Source organism: Bos indicus x Bos taurus, chromosome 4 (assembly GCF_003369695.1).
Source record: "Bos indicus x Bos taurus breed Angus x Brahman F1 hybrid chromosome 4, Bos_hybrid_MaternalHap_v2.0, whole genome shotgun sequence".
Lineage (NCBI taxonomy): Eukaryota > Metazoa > Chordata > Mammalia > Artiodactyla > Bovidae > Bos > Bos indicus x Bos taurus.
The window spans coordinates 5,039,140-5,058,394 of NC_040079.1; the positions used below are offsets into that span (position 1 = coordinate 5,039,140).

The window sequence follows — 19,255 nt, forward strand, 5'->3', positions numbered from 1 at the left end:
AGAACCCTAGAGGGCAAGATGCATATCTCTGTAAAATGAGCTCTGCTGCTGCTGCTGCTGCTGCTAAGTCGCTTCAGTCGTGTCCGACTCTGTGTGACCCCATGGACGGCAGCCCACCAGGCTCCCCCGTCCCTGGGATTCTCCAGGCAAGAACACTGGAGTGGGTTGCCATTTCCTTCAAAATGAGCTCTAGACCATCTCAAACTCTGATACACAAGTTATTTCTGAAGGTGATTATTCTGTTTATTTCCTTCTCAGTTTCTTCCCTTAATTTTTCCACCACACAGTTACATGTACACAGGTACATTATTGAAATAACTTATGTAATACAATATGAATTTTTAAATTTAAAAATGCACTATGGACTAAATATGAACTCATAGTGGCTGAAATTCTTTTAAAAACATTTTTTCCCCCACTGAAAAATAAAGGACCAAAAAAGACAGCAATTACTGCAACTTTTAAAAGTGCAACTTTAATAGTAAAAATATGAACAGAAATTTTATAAGATCTAGAATTTACATTTTAGTGGTCTTTTTTACACAATCATAAAAGTTTGGTTCTTAAAACCTTGAGGAATTTAAGACTATGGGAATACAAAAAGAGAGGGATACCATTTACTAGTGAACTTATGGGAAAGCCTCATAAATACTTTTATGTTCACTGAAACAAAGAGATAAAGACTGCTCTGTAAAGAAAGACATATCAATGGCATTTTATAGGCCTACAATTAGTAAGAAAGTCTACTACTGTACCATGAATTTTTATTTGGTCATTTGTATGTTAGACTCTTTGAGAATCTCCTTTGCTTATAGGAGTTTCATGAGATGTTGCTTTTTCTTTTTTGAAGATAACAACCCTCACTCCCCATCCACATTTTGAACACCTACTATATATTTGTGATTAGACTACATCTGCTCTGGAAGACTGATACAAAGAAATACAAGTGCAAGTCCAACCCTGTAGAGTTCCTTGCTGTTAACACGGTTGCATACCTACCCTGTTTTCAAGGTGCCTACTTAAGGTGTACTTACGTAGAGCTCCTTGCTGTTAACACGGTTGCATGCCTACCGTGTTTTCAACGTGCCTATTTAACATGTGTACTTATGTAGAGCTCATTGCTGTTAACATGGTTGCACGCCTACCGTGTTTTCAAGCTGCCTACTTAACATGTGTACTTATTACAAAGAGACATTCTTTTTTTTGCATTTGGTCCTCCCAGGTGCTTGCTGACTTTCTGATTTTATAATTTTGAGGAACCCACCTTAGCTACCTGCCTCCTGGATTTTTGCCATTGTGGTCTCAAAGCTGTGTAATTTGGATGACAGAGACGGAAACAACTTTGAAAGACCTTTATTTATGTCGAATAAGTATTCCTTGAATACTTCCTCTGCATCCCGGGTTATGTTTTGCCTGCTCTGCCCTCAGCAAGTTCAAGCTGATGAGCCTCCCATCAGTCCTGTTAAAACAGCTCCCAGCCACCTGTCTGCTCACAGCAGCCAAAAGAATGGAAATTTAACATCGGGTTTACCTTCATCATCTGTCTTTCTAGAAGCACAGCCTCTGTTTCTACCCTTCCATTTATCCCGCCCACTTTTCTCTTCCCAGTCCCTAGGTGTTTCCTTTTAAAACTGTCTCCAGCAGGAGTGACTTGCAGTTTGCACATTTCTGACCCTTAATTTCTCCAAAGAGCTGACAAGTATACTGAAGTAAATTGCCCTGATGTAGAATTTTGTGTATATGAAACACACAGTTGGAAATGACTCTTCTCAATGCAGTACTTAACGAAGATAAACATTTGGATCGATAATCCAATTTTTGAAAGTATGTTTGCAATGTACAGAAAATGAAAAAGCGTGAGTAATAATAAGCATTAAATATATAACTTCTTACATTTATCATTAGTTATGTATATGTTGTATTTCAATAGACAAAGTCAGACACTTAAAGTTTGTATTTACCAAGCCAGCATCTCCTCAGTCTCAAATTGTAAATTTATTAAACGTGGAAAAGCCAGCACGAACCAAACCCTGAAGGAATTCAAATTTTTACTGTAATCCTCATTTCAAAAAACTATGCTTTAGTCAGAACAGGCTCTGGAAATCAAACTGTATTTGCCTAAATAAGAAAACACAATTGAAAGTTTATATTCTGGCTACTGGGGAGGAAGTGAAGGCAAACGACAAAGCAGGAAAAACGGCGTATTATTCTTACCTTACACTAGAACTGTGTTGTGAAAACTGATGAAAATCCTGAGAATGCCTTGGGTGTCCGGCCTAGAGCGTGTGCCTGGAAAATGAGAGTTTGTCCCTGTGCTTTCGCAAACGGTTGGTTGCTAGTTCTTAGTATTTTGTCCCCATTCAAATCGACGATCTTTCCACTCCGCTAGTGAACGGGAAGGCAGGCTCACAAGAACACATTGTCCCAGGGTTGATCCCTGTTGGAATAAGCAGCCCAGGATCCCACCCACATCTGTAACTCTCCTTTCTGAGTAAGTGTCCATTTCAGGTTTCTGACCCTCAGCCCCGTTTTTCTTTCATCCTTTTCACGTATTTTAAGAGGCAGCTTACAACTCCTTCGATTTTTGTCCCCGCATCGCATCTCACCCAACGTTCAAATCGAGTTGTCGGTGTGTGTTTTTTTTTTTTTTTTTTTTTTACTGGTTTATTATGTCTTTCAGCCTTTTTATTCCTCAGAATGCCATCTTTTTGTCTGACAGCTCTATAAACCCTTTCAGGATCATTTTGAAAACGACGTGGCAATAACGAAAGTACCCCTGGAATAGGATTAGAACGAAGTTGCACTCCATTTCTTTCTCTCTACAGACGCGCATTAAAAAAACGAAAGAACGCTGAACGTGCGCCCGGCGCAGTCCCTCCGGGCCGGTCCCCTAGCGCCCCGCCGAGGGTGGGGCGGAGTGGGGTGGGGCGGGGGCGCCGAAGGGGGAGCCCGGGCCGGCCGCGCGCCGGGGCTCGACCATCTCGCATCCACCCGCCCTCCCGTCCGCGGCAGTGTGGGGGGGTGGGGGCGCCGAGCGCCTCCGGAGCGGGGACGCGGCCCTACCCCCGTCCTCGCCCTGCCTCCGCGCGCTCCCCGGGACCCCGATCCCGGACTCCCTCCTCCGCAGTTTGGCGTTCTCCCGGGGCCGGGGCCGGAGCCGGAGCCGCGGCGCAGCCGGGGCCGCCGCGTCAGAGGAGGAGGGAGCGGGGGCGGGGGAGGGGCGGTGAGGTCAGCGGCGGCGGCGCGTCCGCGGGCGGCGCATGCGCGGAGCGAGCCCCCCCGTGAGTGGCAGCGGCGGCGGCGGCGGCGGCGCGCGGGGGGCGGCGGGGTGGGGGAAGGGGAGGGGGCGGGGGCGTCGCGGCGGCCGTGTGTGGGCGAGACCGGCGGCGAGTTTGAGAGGGCTGAGGTGCGGGGGCGCTCGGGGCAGACCCGGCGGCGGCCCTCGCGCGACGGCCCCGGTCCAGTGTGTGTGTGTCTGTGTGTGCGTGTATGTGTGTGGTACACGCACACCCGCAAAACTTCCTCCTTCCCAGCCCCGGAGGGCGGGCGCGGGCGCTGAGGGGCCGGCGCTCTCGCGCAGCCCGGAACCCACAACAACAACTGGAGCAGCTGTCAAAACTTCGCCGCCGCCGCCGCCCCGCCCGACGCGGCTCGCGCAGGGGAGGGGCAGCCGGCGGGGGGCGCGACCCCCGCCCGCGGGGCCGCAGCTCCCAGAACCGCGGCCCCTTTCTCCTCCCCGCCGCGGGCGGCCTGGGGGAGGGGCGCGGGCGGAGACCCCCGGGGCCGGCCGCCCCCCGCCCCCGCCCCTACCCCTCAGGAGCCCCGCCCCGCCCGGCGCCGCCCGCGCCCGCTCCCGCACCGCCCGGCGCCCGCCCGCCGGCCCCGCCCGCGCTCCCCGCCCCGGCCCGGCCCGGCCCGGCCCCTCCCTCCCTCCCGCCGCCCCGCCCGCCGCCCCCCGCCCGGCCCCTGCGCGCCGAGGTGCGCGCGCCCGCGCGTATGTGTGTGAGTGCGTGTCCTGCTCGCTCCATGTTGCCGCCTCTCCCGGTACCTGCTGCTGCTGCTGCTGCTCCCGGGGCTGCGGGAAATGCGAGAGGCTGAGCCGGGGAGGAGGAACCCGAGCAGCAGCGGCGGCGGCGGCGGCGGCGGCGGGAGGAGCCCCCCAGGAGGAGGACCGGGATCCATGTGTCTTTCCTGGTGACTAGGATGTCGTCGGAGGAGGACAAGAGCGCGGAGCAGCCGCAGCCGCCGCCACCACCCCCCGAGGAGCCCGGAGCCCCGGCCCCGAGCCCCGCAGCCGCAGACAAAAGACCTCGGGGCCGGCCTCGCAAAGATGGCGCTTCCCCTTTCCAGAGAGCCAGAAAGAAGTAAGTTGAGTGTGAGGGAGCCAGGCCGGGAGCCAGCGGCGGCGGCGGCGGCGGCCGGCCCGGAGCTGTCACCGGCGCGCCCCGGGCCCCGCCGCCCCCGCGCGCCCCCGGCCGCCCCCGCGGGGTGGGGGTGGGGGTGGGGCCCCGCCGGCCGCGCGGCTCCGGGCCCCGGGGGCGCCCTCCCGCCCCGCGCGCCCGCCCCGAGCCCCGCGCGCCGGCGCCCGGCCTCCCGCGGGCGCCCCGCACCGCCCTCCGCGGCCGGGCCCCCGACGGCCCGCGCCGCCGCCACACTTTACTTTTTTTTTAGTTTGGGCCCCGGCGCCGCGGTTTCTGGGGCTTCTGTGTTTGGAGAAATTTCTCGTAGCCGCCGCTGGGCCTCGCCGGCTCGTTGGGTATCCCAGCCCGAGGCGCAGCTGGAGAGTCGCGGGGCCGGCCTCGCGTTCGGCACCCCCCGGGCGCTCGCCGAGCTGTCAAAACGCCGGGGCCAGGTGGTCCCCCGGGCCTGCCGGCGGGCGGCGAGCAGCGGCCGGAGCCGGGCTGCTTTTGTCAGCCGGCCCCAGCTTTAACTTTCCTCGCCTCCCCACCCCCGCCAGCCTCGGGCTCCGGGGCTTCACCGGCGCGTCGGGAAGTCTCACGGCCGCTCCCCTCCCCCGCCCGGCCCGCACCGCCCGGCCCGAGCCGCTCAAACTCCGTGTGGTGGCCGCGCGGGGACCGCGAGCGCCAAGTTTTTGGAAATGTCGCTCCCAACCGCCGGCCGAGCGTGGGGAGCACGTTGGTGCAGCTCCGGACGGATGGAAACCGCGACCGAACTCGCCTCGAGGAGCCGCCTCCGAGCCGTGAGCGGGGCCGGAGCGGCTCTTGGGTGCTTCGGAGCCGGCACCCCGGGGCTGGGCAGCGCCGGTTTTCAGTTGTTAGAAATGCCTTTTTGCAGCATGGTTCTCGGACAACTTTGCCGGTGGAATCCAGAAAGCCATTTCGTACCGGGGAGTCGCCGAGCGCTCATGGCTCTCGAGGGTGCCGAGCAGGTCCGTGGCCGCCCTCGGAGTTGTGGAATGGATTGGGTGCTTACTCATTTCATTATATGGTCGTCTCCTGCTAGTGCGAGGGTGCAGTGGACGCAGCGGAGAGCAGCTCACTTACGGATTCTCTGGGTTTTTGTTCTAGTTTGGCTTTTTTTTTCTTCGGATGGGGTGCATTCATTTAGCAATAGCATTGTTAACGTTTGGTGATACATAGTAAAAATAGGAGTGTGAGCCCAGGCAGAGAACAGGGTTGTGGGAGCCCCATGAAGCCCTGGACTGGGTATGTGCTCCTTCTTGCTTCGCTGTCCTTGTACTGTGAAAGCGATTCAGGGCCTTCGACTTGCCTCCATATTTTATGGCCAGCTCTTACCTAGCTGTGACAAATCGCGAGGGAAACAAGTACAGGATGTATACAGTATTGCATTTGCTCCTTTGTGATACAAAGTTGGGGGTTACTGTATCACTCGCATTGTAGTGTCTGATACAAAATGCCATTGTTATTCCTGTATTAACAAATCTGGAGAAGGAAGGTGCAGGTTTAAGTAATTTTAAACTTCTTTGCCACTTTTTTGGTATCCTTTAAAGCAACACATAGGAAGCCACAGTAGGGTTTTAACTTCATTACTTCCCATTTTCACTATTTCATTCTTTGTGAACATTAATTTTGGATTATTATATGTTCTAGGCTTGTTTTTAAATTTTTACCCTAGAAAGAGTAGACCTCTCAGTATTGTTCTCACCCTACGCATGCAAGTGTGTGTGTGTATGTGTACGTGTACACTTCCCCTGAAATTGCAATGAGCTCATTTGTATTAGTGCAGCTCCTGAGTGCACCGGGAGAAAGGTTGGTTTAGGGTATTGCCACTTTTATTATTTTAATTTTTATCGCTTATATTATGAAGGAGAAGGTAGTCCTCTGAGAGATTAAAACTTTTCTACAGAATGACAGTAATACATCAATATAAAAATCTCAACACTTTGGAAGATGTTTAGAACAATTCTAAATTTTGAGAGTTTTATTTTTTAGATTTGGAAGCTGGAACTGTAGTCCTCACAGGTAATTAAGTCTAGTGGTAACTTGGATGGCTTCTAACTTTTTAGTGAATTCTTTAAAATTAGGTGTGTCTTTTGAAGAAGGAAATAGACTTTCCAGTTGTTTTGGGAATATGTAAATAGAAGCTAATATCTGAAATGGGAGGCAAGGAGAGGGGTTTTCAATTGTGTAAATCCATACTGTACTAAGATACATGCAGAAAAGACCATGTAGTTAGCTGGGTAGTGCAGACCCTGAAAGTGAAACCGATGTGTAATAAATGTAAATTAGGTTTGTAAATGTTAAAATTATGTGGAATTGCAAATAATTACCTCAGAAATGAAAATTAGTGTGTTTGTGGAATGCAGTGGAGATAAACGTGTTTAAATTGTCAGTGATATTTAGATGATCAGTAAGTGGGTTGTTTTACCCTAGAGAAGATGCCTTATGGCAGTATTTTTTAAAAGTAGGTTGGTGTATTTGTTTTGGTTTAAAAGAAAAAGCTAGCTATGGACTAATAAATACACATTGTTTTGAGTTTAAATTTTTAAATATTTAATAATTAGGTAAGTATTTCTTGTTTTATAGTGTTAGATCATTTTTATGTTTTAATCACATTTGAAAAGCGTATGCGGTTACTGATTTTACAGTAACTATTGTTATTTTAAAATTATGTATACAGGACTACCCTAGTGGTCCAGTGGGTAAGACTCCAAGCTTCCAGGGCAGGGGCCCAGGTTCGATCCCAGGCCAAGGAACTAGATCCCACATGCCAGAACTAAGAGTTTGCACGTTGCAACTAAATCCCCATGCAGCTAAATAAATTAAAAATACATATATGTTTACAACCTAAAATCAAGAAATTTGAACTGAAGCTATTAATCTTAGAGGCAGAGTTTGAAAAGTGGGTATGAAAATAGGGAAATACTAAGTAGAACGGTCAGGTTTGCACATGTCTAAAAGTTCTTTTGCGCAGTAAGGATTGTCTGTCACTTGGTCCTTATCAGAGGTGCAGGTCTTCCCATTGGTGCGGAAGCTCCTGCTGCTGGGCAGGCACTACCAGTGCCTGGAGTTATTTTTGTTAAGGTTAAGGAAACTCTTCCTGAAGCTTCGGTTGGTTCTTTTCTTCCTGAGAATATATATTCGCATTACTCTGTTGGGAAGCCAAGGAAGCATTCCACCCTGTTTCTTACCAAGTCAGTAAAGTTGATGTTCAGCGTGGGGGTGGGTATGGGGATGGCACAGAAGCAGCATGTGGCGGGGATAGGATTTCTGAGGCTCTATCCTTGACCTTTTCTGAATAAACTTCTTTTACCCTGAACCAGGTTTCTTTTCAGAGGTCAGTTAGTGTTATTAGAAAGTCACCTTGAGCATTATTGTAGAAAAAAGGGAGGCAGAACCAGCGATGTCTTCCAAGGGACCAGCAAACATGGCGGCGCTGCCGGGGACTGTTGCTGCCCTGTGTTTGTAAGCACATTTCCCTGCCCCTCAGAGTTCTCATTTCTGTGGCTGTGAACTTGAAATCAGCAGAACGAAAACAAACAGAAAACTGCGTTGCGTTATAACATATGCAGTTTCATAAAACAGCAGTTTATAGTTAAGGGGTACCACTGTTGTCTGTGCTTTTTGAGATGATGCAAATTTGTAACTTTTATGATAGTTACTCTTTTTCTTACTTTTCACGAACTTAGATATGTGGGAATTTTCAGTAGTTACTGGTCTCTAGCACTTAATGGGCACTGAGATGCTTTAATTTACCTGAAGAGCTGATCCTGGAATGACAGCCTCTCTCATCTCTGAGGTGGGCTCATTAGCTTGCTCTCGCCCTGCTGTTGGTCGTCTTCATGGAATCTCTCGTCTTTCAGAATGCATTTTTAGTCTAAAATACAAATTATATTTGATACAATATGATTATTAGTATGTAAACTTGGTCAACATGGATTTCCAGGTAAATTTAAAAGTATTAAAACAATTTGCTTTCTCATTTTACAGATAGGGGTTTAGTACATTTTCTTATTGTCAGTTAATTCTGCCATGCCAGATCTGTGGTCACTTTGCAGGGTGACAAGACACACTCCTCTAACCTCTCCTTCTCCTTCACCTTTTTGTGAAACTGCATATTATTTATTCCCCAGCCCAGAGTCAGATTCCCTCTGGGCAGAGAGCGATTGTCCAACCTTGTATTCTTGAGGCATTTGTGGTTATGACTGAGGGGCTTCAATGAAACGTCACTGACCTTCCAAAATGGAAACAGTCAGTTTTTAGTTATAGAGAACTTCAGATGCTCTCACCTGGTGAGGGGGTACGTGAAACCCTTGACAGCATTCTACATAGGTCATCTGTGAGACATTTGGACTGAACACAATTTTTAGCTGATACAGAATAAACTTTCTAAACTCTGTGTGTGTCCCTCCCATCCTCCCTCCCTCTCTTTTATAAAAAAAAAAAATAGTTTTGGCCCGTCTTTAAATTTCAACAAGCAGATTAATCCCTTCCTCCTTTATTTTAACATTTTCTGTATCATGTTTGTGCTGCAGTGTTTATTTTCAGAACTTCTTGGCAGTGTAAGTTCAAAAGTTGTGGAGTGAAATAGGGATGATTTTTTTTTTTTCTTCTGTTTGGTGATGGCCTGCATATAAATGTATACTTGTGGCTAGTGTGAATATTCAGTAGAAAGATTAATCTTGAATTTGTAATTGGCAATGTCAGTCTCCCCATTTGCAGAATTTAGAGGACTTAAGAACACAGGTTAAGAGAAGGAGGAATGACACAGCTCTTTTTGCACTTTCTCTAGAAAAAGCATCATGTAAAAGACAGGAAAATTGTTTGACTTTGCTTCTGCTATTAATTTAGTAATAGCAGTAACTATGATGCACAAATGTGGCAACTGTTTAAGTCTGAGAAATGCTTTTCTGTAACTTTTAAAATCTTTCATGTGACACCTTATTCAGAGAGCATGTAAGTGCCAAATGTATGCTGGGAGGGACAGTCAAATCTGGAAGAAGGTTTACTGTGGCCCAAAGGGTCCCCAGAAATGTGGAGGAAGCAGAGCATGAATTATACCTTGAAGAGTCAATAACATTTAGCTAAATTGAGTGAGAAGAAAGTTGAGAGGGTGTTCCGGGGCAGCAGAGTGAATAAAATTATTGAGGGAAGTGTAAAAGGTGCTTTCTTGGTGGGGTGTGACTGGAACAGAGGCTTAATGTGGGGTTTGGGGCCAACCTGTGATGGTCCTTGAATGCAGGGCTAACGAGTTTGGGCTTTATAGTCCAGGCATTATAAACTTTACAGGGACCAAGTAGGTAATTTAAATGAGTTGCATGCAGTTTGTAAGCTCCAGAATGACAGCTGACATTTTTGAGGCCTTAAGTTGGGGAGAAAATGGTGAGTAAAAACAGTCTGAAGAGTCCTAGGGGTCTTTGTGCCTTGCTTAGGAGACGCTGAGAGAGTTCTGGCTGATGGCTGCCACCTGAGACTGTGAGATGTTGCTAGATACTCTGGTTTTTCAACAAAGGCTGAAAACTTGGATCTTCATGCGAAATCTCTTGACTTCTAAGTATTTTCAATTAAGATCTAAAATGCTATTTGTAGCTATACCTTGTGGGCTAGGTTTAATCTGTAGACCACCAGTGGACAAGTTTTTCACCTCTGCGATATGCCTGGACTATTTTATTTTTAAATTGAAAGTTTTAAAAGTAGATGTCTACAGTCTGCCTGAGGACAAGAATGGCTATTATTCTGTATTCTGCGCCCATCTTACAGTTGAATGTAGCCACTCTGATGCTTGATGATGTCTGGCATAGATGTCTACAAGACAGAAATGTCTAGAGTGTCGGAGGATTTGGGAGTAGGTTTAGATTAGGATGTGTGTGTATTCACCTGTGTCCGACTCTTTGTGACCCATGGACTGTAGCCTGCCAAACTCCTCTGTCCATGGGGTTTTCCAGGCAAGACTACTGGAGTGGGTAGCTATTTTCTCCTTCAGGGGATCTTCCCGACCCAGGGATCGACTCTCGTCTCCTGCATTGGCAGGCGATTCTTTACCACTGAGCCACCTGGGAATCAATCCCTAGTGTGATTTACTTGAGGTCACTGAGACTATGGAGAATGCGTGGAAAATAGTAAAAGACTTAGAATGCTTCCTTACCCTTAGGAGATGGGGGGAAAAGGTCAAGAAAGCCTATAAAGGTGAGGAATGAGATGAGAATATATTCGCAGTAGAAATGGGCCAGTATACACATGCAGACATGCTCATGACAGCAGAGGAAGGTAGAAGGCTAGTAGACGAGAGTCGGCAAGAACAAAGCACCCATCCGTGGACTGCCACGCAGTTCTGATTTTAAACCGTTTTTCTTTTAAATTGAAGTATGATTAATTTACCGTGGTGCAGTTTCAGGTGTACAGCAGCGTGCTTTAGTTGTGTCTGTGTGTATGCTTTTTTAGATTCTTTTGTTATAGGCTGTTAAAATACTGAGTATAGTTCTAGATCCTTGCTGTTTACTTATACATTGTTATGTATATATTACATAACAGTAATTGTTTTTTATTTTGTACATAGTAGTATGTATATTGTATCCCAAACCTCTCATTTGTCACCCCCCCATTCCCTTTGGTAACCATAAATTTGTTTTCTATGTCTGTGAGTCTATTTCTGTTTTTTAAAAAAGTTCATTTATATTACTTTTTTTAGATTCCACATTTAAGTGTTATCACGATATCTCTGGCTTACTTGACTTGGTATGATCATCTGTATGTCCGTCCATGTTGCTGCAGATGGCTTTTTTTGTTGCTTTTTATGGCTGAGTAGTGGCCCACTGTGTATCTGCCACATCTTTGTTGTCCACTCATTTATTGCACATTTAGGTTGCTTCCATGCTTTGCTTAGTGTAAACAGTGCTGCTGTGAACACTGGGGTGCATGTGTCTTTCCAAGTTAGTTTCCTCCAGATATATGTCCCAGAGTGGGATTGCGGGATCATATATCGTATAGTTTTTGTCAGGACAGAGAGTGGGTACCAAGATGGGAGTATATCTGGGATACATTTGTTGACTTGAGGAAAACTTTTCTCAAGAGTTGCAAAGCAGTAAGTTTATTACAAACTCTGTTTTGTACAAAGAATACAAACACCAACTGTGTGTGTATTTCCTGTACAGAAAATGATTTGGAAGGCTATGTAGTGAATATTAATACATATACTTGGATATGTACATCTGTGCAATATTTAAAAAGCCAATAAATTTAAAATCATAATCTCTTTTTAGAAATGAGAAAAGTACGTTCTTGGGATATTACTGATTCTAGAACTAAGATCACCTGAATTCAAATCCAGGTTCTGCTACTTGTTAACTATTTGTCGTTAGGAAGTAACTTTTCTGTGCCTTTGTTGCCTCACTTGCAAAGTGATCTTCCTACCACATCTAGTTTAGGATTATTGTGAGTTTATATATGTGTAGAATTCAGACCGTGTCTGGCACACAGGAAATGCTAGCCTGAGGTGGTATTATAAGAATTTGCTATTAGTGTTAACGGCTGCTGTCATCAGTGATCATCAGGTGTTACTGTGACATCATTGATTATTATGGGCTGACATGTGATGAGGTACCAGACTCACTCCAAAACCACCACGGCGTCAAAAATAAGGTAGTGGTTATGTCGGGGGAGGCGGGCGATAAAGAGTGCCCTCCTACACAGCTCTCCCTGATAAAGAGAAAGTACAGAAACTTAATCGGTAGAAATCTCTATAGAATGTTTTTTATTATGAATAACACATGAAAAACAACCAGAACAACTTCCTAGAAGCTATGTATATATAAAAATATATACATAGTAATGTTATTACAAAATCATTAGAAAAACTTTTTTATTACGCTAACTTGTGAATGTTGTCATAGTGGTCTTTTTATTTTACATCTCTGCTGACCATGGTTTTATTAGTATGTCTCCCTAAATGAGATGAATTACTAGGTGGTTTTAAAATGATTTCTTATGTCTTTTTAGACTGAATCACTTTTAATCTTTACACCTCAGTGTATGTAACCTGTTTACATTAGTAACAATATAGTTGATTGTCAATGGTGAAGTTTGTGTGGTTTGGTTCTTAAGTGTTCTAGTGGAGCCTAGCAAAAAAATCTTGTTTGATTTCCTCATCTTTGGGGATCCTAATGACATGCACACGTGTTTGGAGTAAGTACCCGGTTGCATGTGAAATAGCAATATGAAACATATGAAAGAATAACCATATTTTTTTACCTTAGAACTCTCATCAGTGAATTGTTCTACTAGGGTCGAAGCATTTGCTTAGTTACGGCCGAGTTTTTCTCCTGTTAAGACTTACGTACTTGAAGAGTTATAACTCGGTCTCCTAGCTGAGTTCAGCCCCTCATCATCTTGCTTGTTGAATCCAGCTTCAAAACTGACTCTCCTGAGATGAGCAGAGGAACCAGTCAGCTGAGCCCCGCCCAGACTGCAAAATTACAAATAAATAAAATGGTTGTTGTTTTAATTTGTTAGACTTTATGGTGGTTTGTTACATAGCAGTATAAGATGGAAGCAGATGACTTTGTGGAGTCAGAGACTGAAGAATAAAAAAATACTTGAGATACAAATGATAAAAATTATTGTTTTCCAGCTTTTACTGAGATACTTTAAAAAACTTATTAAAATTTATTTTTAATTGGAGGGTAATTGCTTTGAAATTTTTATTGGTTTCTGCTGTACAACCATCTTGAGTTGGTTATAACTGAGATAGTTAAGTGAGGTTGCTGTCTACCTTCTGCTCCCCATTTCACTAGGGTGTTTTGAGTTAGAGATGGATTTTTATTATTGGGGAATTTAAATGGTGTTTAAAAATACAGTTGTCACAGTATAGATTGGAATAGAGAGAAATACTAACTTTCTCTGTATGCGAATGCAGAATATTTGGAGTGTGCTGGGGTAACGAACAACCCCAGTTCTTAGTGTATTCAGGCAGCAGAGGTTTATTTCTTGCCAAGGCCACACATTGATCATGGGCTGGCTTGGGAGCTTTCCTCTACAGCATCTCCAGCCAGGTGTGGGTAGACAGGATCTCTGCCTTTCGTAATTGCCACGACAGAAGAAGAACGCAGCAGGGTGTGCTGACACTCAGAGACTCTCCAGAAGGGGCACGTGTTGGACCCAGAAAGTCACATGGTAGCATTTAACTTCAAGGGGGTAAGGAAATGAAATCCCGTCATATTTCTGGAGAGGGAACTGGAAATACTTGGTGAAGAGCCCTGGTAAATACCACACACAGTAACATTTAACTTGGTCTGAAATTCCTTTTCTTTTTAACTGCACTGAGAGGCATGCAGGATCTTAGTTCCCCAAAGGGGTCGAATCTTGCAGTGGAAGCTTGGAGTCCTACCTACTGGACTGCTAGGGACTCCCCCCAAAATTCAGATTTGACCTTGGAGTATGTTATGTTACCTATCATTGAATCTGACCATCTAGTGGACTGTTGTATTACAGCATATTGAGGGGTGTGTTTAATAGTACTATAAATATAAAAAACATTCTGTAGAGATAGAAATAAAATAGGAAGCATGGGGCTTGGGCTCCTGATTCTTTTTTCCTTTACTGTACTTCATGCTTTCTGCCTTTCTCCCACCCGCATGACGGAGTGTTACTTGCTCTGTCGTGTCTGACTCTTGGTGACCCCATGGACCGAAGCCTGCCAGGCTCCTCTGTCCATGAGATTTCCCCAGACAAGAATACTGGAGTGGGTTGCCATTCCCTTCTCCAGGAGATCTTCCCAACCCAGGGATCGAACCTAGGTCTCCTGCATTGCAGACGGATTCTTTGCCGTTTGGGCCACCAGGGAAGCCTACATGACAGAAGAGAAGGAATCAAGTAATAAAACCGCTGTGTAACGTTAGTGAGGTTATAGGTGAATTAGAATCTTTTCCTCTCAAAGTACGTTTTTAAAGCATGCATGTTATTTTCAGCCAGGGTTCCCTTGTCTGTGTGGTTTCTGTTATTCACCCAAGGAAGATGTTACTGAGCACCTGCTGTGCGCTGGAGGGACCAACACACGGTGGGTCCCTGCCCTCATTTCGTTCTGCCAGCTGGAATGCAGGATGACAGACGCTGCAGTGGAACATTGCGTGTAGTGCTGCGAAGCTTCGAGAAGGAAGAACTTTAAGGCAGGGGCCTGAAAAAAGACATCTTCTGAGTTGATTCTTGAAGAACAGAAACAAACTTGAGTGAAGAGAACAGGCAGGTGAGGAACAGTTACTCAGTGGTTGCTCCGGTTAGGCGCTCCTGGTGTCACCAGAGAAGTTATCTCCTTTGGAACTTAAAAAAGTTACATCAGTGGAATCGTTCGTTCCAGTTTTACAAATGAATGAGCTAAATTGCAGGAAGATCACATAGTTGATAAGTCACTGAGTCAGGATTTAAATCCAGGTTTGTCTGCCTCTGGTTTTTGCTGTTTAAGAAACTCCAGTGCAACTTTCACCTATAAGGTGAATAAAGTCTGAGGTTCTAAGGTGTACAACATGATTTCTATAATTGATAACACTGTGTTATATAATTGAAATTTGCCAAGAGAGTAGAAGGGAAATAATGTCTGTCGCAAACATATATATAATGTGAAGTAATGGATGTGTTAACTAATGGATGGGAGGAATCCTTTCACAGTGGATATGTATATCAAATCATCAATGATATCTTATAATTTTATTTGTCAATTATAGCTCCAAGAAAGCTGGAAAAAAATGCTTACCAAAGAAAGAAAAGGAAACTGCAGCCCATTTTGTGAGTAAATGAGGAAGGGAAACTAAATTGGGAAGTTTGACTTTTTACCATAGGCAACAGGGTGCCATTGACAGTGGCTACGGGAGAAAAGCCTTGTGTCTTTGTTAGAAAACTAGCCTTGCCAGTAACACAGTTGGGAAAGGTGGTATGGAGGAAGTATAGATTCCCCATTTGTGCTGTTATACAAGGACCCAAATGAGAACCCAAAGTGATTTACCATACTGTTTTTTTTCTCTTCGAGTTTGGCTAAGGTATCATTGACATACAGCCTTGTATAATTTTAAGGTGTGCATAGCAGAGTAATTTGACTTAACGTACATCATGAAATGATTGCTACAATAAGTTGAGTGAACATTCATCTTATACAGATAAAAAAGGCAGAAGATTTTTTCGTCGTCATCGATGAGAACATGTAGGATTTTTTTCAGTACTTCTGTATCCAACATACAGGAGTGTGGTATTAATCATGTTTTCACTTCCGTTCGCTGTGCAGCAGCTCTGTGTGGCCCCATAGACTGTAGCCCCCCTGACCCCCCTGTCCCTTGGTTTTCCCTGGCAACAATACCGCAGTGGATTGTCGTTTCCTCCTCCAGGGGAGCTTCCAGATTCAGGGATCAAACCTGCATCTCCTGCATTGACAGGTGGATTCTTTACCGCTGAGCCACGAGGGAAGCCCCATTACATCCTTAGTACTTAATTATTTTGAGTGGAGGTTAGTACCTTTGGACTACCTTCCTCCAGTTCCCCTCCCCCAGCCCCCACCACTGATAACCACAAATGTAATCTCTTTGAGTTTGTCTATTTGTTTTTGAGGTATAATTGACCTTCCATACTATTTTCCATTGAGAATAGTACTTGCCTAGCTTCCATTTTCAGATTATCCAGCCCCAGAACTAGAAAGAGCCTCAAAATCATCTATTCTAGTATCTTCAATGTGTGTATTAAAAGTTAAAGTGCCATCAGAAAACTTTGACATCTGCATTGTTCTTTTCGTTTTTAAAAAGTTTGTTTATTTGGCTGTGTCGGGTCTTACTGGTGGCATACAGGGTCTTTGTTGCAGCAAGTGGTACCTTGTGTTGAGGCCACGGACTCTACTTGTGACTCAGGCCCCGTAGTGCGGCTCTTGGGTTCCAGAGCACGCAGGCTTCAGTGGTTATATATGGTATGAGGTAAGGTCTAAGTTAGTTATTTTGCATGTGAAAGTACAATTATTTTGAGACAGTTTGTTGAAAAGAATATCCTTTCTTTATTGAGTTGTCATGGCACCTTTGTTGAAAATCACTTGATTATAAATGTATGGGTTTATTTCTGCTGTACTGCAGGCAGATTCTTGACCATGAACCATCAGGGAAGCCTGGATTCTATTCTGTTCCCTTGATCTTTTTGCTAATCGTTATGCCAGTCCAGTACTCTTGCCTGGAATATCCCATGGGCGGAGGAGCCTGGTAGGCTGCAGTCCATGGGGTTGCTAAGAGTCCGACATGACTGAGCGACTTCACTTTCACTTTTCACTTTCATTCATTGGAGAAGGAAATGGCAACCCACTCCAGTGTTCTTGCCTGGAGAATCCCAGGGATGGGGGAGCCTGGTGGGCTGCCGTCTATGGGGTTGCACAGAGTTGGACACGACTGAAGTGACTTAGCCATAGCCGTATGCCAATGGTATACTATCTTCATTACTCTAGATTTATTGTAAGTTTTAAAATCAGGTACTATAATTCCTCCCAGTGTTCTTCTTTTCCCAAAATTATTTTGCCTGTTATAGGTCCTCTGCATTTCCATGTAAATTTTAGGGTCAGTTTGCCAATTTTGACAAAAAAAAAGTCTGTTGGGATTTTGACAAGGATTATAATCAATCTGTAGATTAGTTTAGAGAGAATTTATTCCTTCCCCAGTACATGAAATCACGTGTCCCTTCATTTTGGTCATCTTTAATTTCTTTCAGGCCTTCCCAGGTGACTCTGTGGTCTGCAGTGCGGGAGACCTGGGTTTGATCCCTGGGTTGGGAAGATCCCCTGGAGAAGGAAATGGCAACCCACTCCAGGATTATTGCCTGGGAAATCCCTTGGACAGAGGAGCCTGGTGGGCTACAGTCCATGGGGTCAAAAAGAATTGGACATGACTTGGTGACTAAACAACAGCAATTTCTTTCAGCGGTATTCTATAATTTTCAGTGTGCAGATCTTGTGCTTTTTTTGTTTGTTTAAATTTATTCCTAAGTATTTAATTCAAGGCTGTTATAAAAGGAATTTTTTGAATTTTATTTACAGATTATTGCTAGGAATACATTTTTTAAAAGCTAGGCTGACTTTATTTAGGGAGGACTCTGCAGTGGTGAGCTTTGCGGTAGGAGAGATTGGGCTCAACTCCTGAAGCATCATTTACGTCTGTGTGTATGTCGTGTATTTTGTTGTCTTGCTGCGTTTAATTAGTTTCAGTGTGTTTTGGTAGGTTCTTCAGAATGTTCTACGTTCTAACAGGTATCTTTTAACTGATCAGATGCTTACCTTAAAAATCCCAGACCAAGTTTTTATCCTGGCCAAAATGTCTTTCAAGTTCCTCTTCCAACACTTGTGGTACTTAAGGTCTTTCTTGACTTGGGTGATCTGTCTGTGTAACTGGCAGCCGAGCAGAGATATGTCTTTTGACAACAAAATCATTTTTCTTGCTGACTAAGGTGGGGCTTAAACAGAAAGACCCAGTAGCTAGAAGTAGGAAATGTGCACACAAGCAAACAGCCATATTTCATTTTGAGGAGGTGTACGGTTTTTGAACAGAGCCACAGCGTAACTTTCGGTAGATGACTTCTTGGTGCTTTAGTTGTTTCATCTGCTAAAGGGGATAATGCCAACTTCACTGGGTTGTAAGGATTTAAATAATAAACTAATGTGTGTGGTGTTTGATATACCAATCACTTTTAATGTTGGTAAATTTTATTAGCATTAAATAGGTAGAGATTAAACAAGGATTAAGAAAGGAAAACAGCTTAACTGATCTGAGTTCATCAGAGTGTGGGTGCAATTAAATCTTGGGTGGTTCTTAATTTGTTTTGGGGACTTCCCAGGTAGATCAGTGGTAAAGAATCTGCCTACCATTGCAGGAGACACAGGAGATGTGGGTTCAATCCTTGGGTTGGGAAAATCTGCTGGAGAAGGAAATGGCAGCCTATTCCAGTGTTCTTGTCTGGGAAATCCAATGGATAGAGGAGCCTAGCGGGCTGCAGTCCATGGGGTGGCAAAGAGTTGGACACAATTTAGCAACCAAACAACAACAATCTTACTTTGGGTTACAGATTCCTTTGGGTATATCTTTACTTTCCACAGAAGGATGCATTCATGAATGTAGGTATATACGTTTTGTAGAATTTAAGGAGGAGAGTTCAGGACCCCCTGAAGCTTATTTGAAACCTTTTTGGGGCTCATAGCCTCCAGAGTAAGAGCCTCTCCTCTGCAGAGCACGGGCTCAGTAGTTGTAGCACAGGGGCTGAGTTGTTCTGCGGCATGTGGGATCCTCCTGGATCAGGGATCGAACTTGAGTCTCCTGCATTGGCAGGCAGATTCTTTGCCAGTGAGCCACCAGGGAGTCTGAGATGGAGGTTCTTCCTCACAAATGATTTTTGGAAGGGAATAGTTCAGGAAGTAAACACAGCATTAGTGCTTTTTTCTTAGGGGAAGTCACTTGATGTTGACATTCAAGGGAAGGTTCTCTTACAAGTATTCAGATTTCAGGGGACTGTGGGTAATGTGCATTCCAGAGCGTATATCCTGATCATACCCCGGGAAGCATGTTGAAATACACGTGAGTGGAAGTGAGGTTATTACAGGCATAGCCTTAAACTGCCCCAACTTATTTTAAGTGGATTTCCACAAGCTTCAGTACTTCAGATGTAACTAATAAGAAAGCGCTCATGACAAGCCTTACGTTAATACTGGGGTGGAGAACTGCTGTGGGGTTCCGGAGTTCTGCAGGTTAGCCAGGACACAGCGGAGGGAGGTGACGGATCCCGCTGTGAGCTGGCTGAAGGTGGAGCCTCTGGTTTTTCAAAGTTATATCCCCAGTAAA

General features: G+C 45.1%; 1 protein-coding gene across 18 annotated transcripts in view; it reads left to right on the forward strand.

Moving 5' to 3' along the window:
- Positions 1–3,941: 3,941 nt before the first annotated feature.
- KMT2C (lysine methyltransferase 2C) overlaps positions 3,942–19,255 on the forward strand; it is a 254,936-nt gene continuing 239,622 nt past the window's right edge. For 15 of the 18 annotated variants that reach the window (XM_027538515.1, XM_027538520.1, XM_027538519.1 and 12 more), the window contains exon 1: positions 3,966–4,364. In XM_027538515.1, the coding sequence (XP_027394316.1) occupies positions 4,204–4,364 (161 nt within the window). In that variant the 5' untranslated portion in view covers positions 3,966–4,203. Of the gene's footprint in view, positions 4,365–19,255 lie in introns of all 18 variants that reach the window. The other 3 variants (XM_027538533.1, XM_027538516.1, XR_003510636.1) reach the window with 2 other exon arrangements.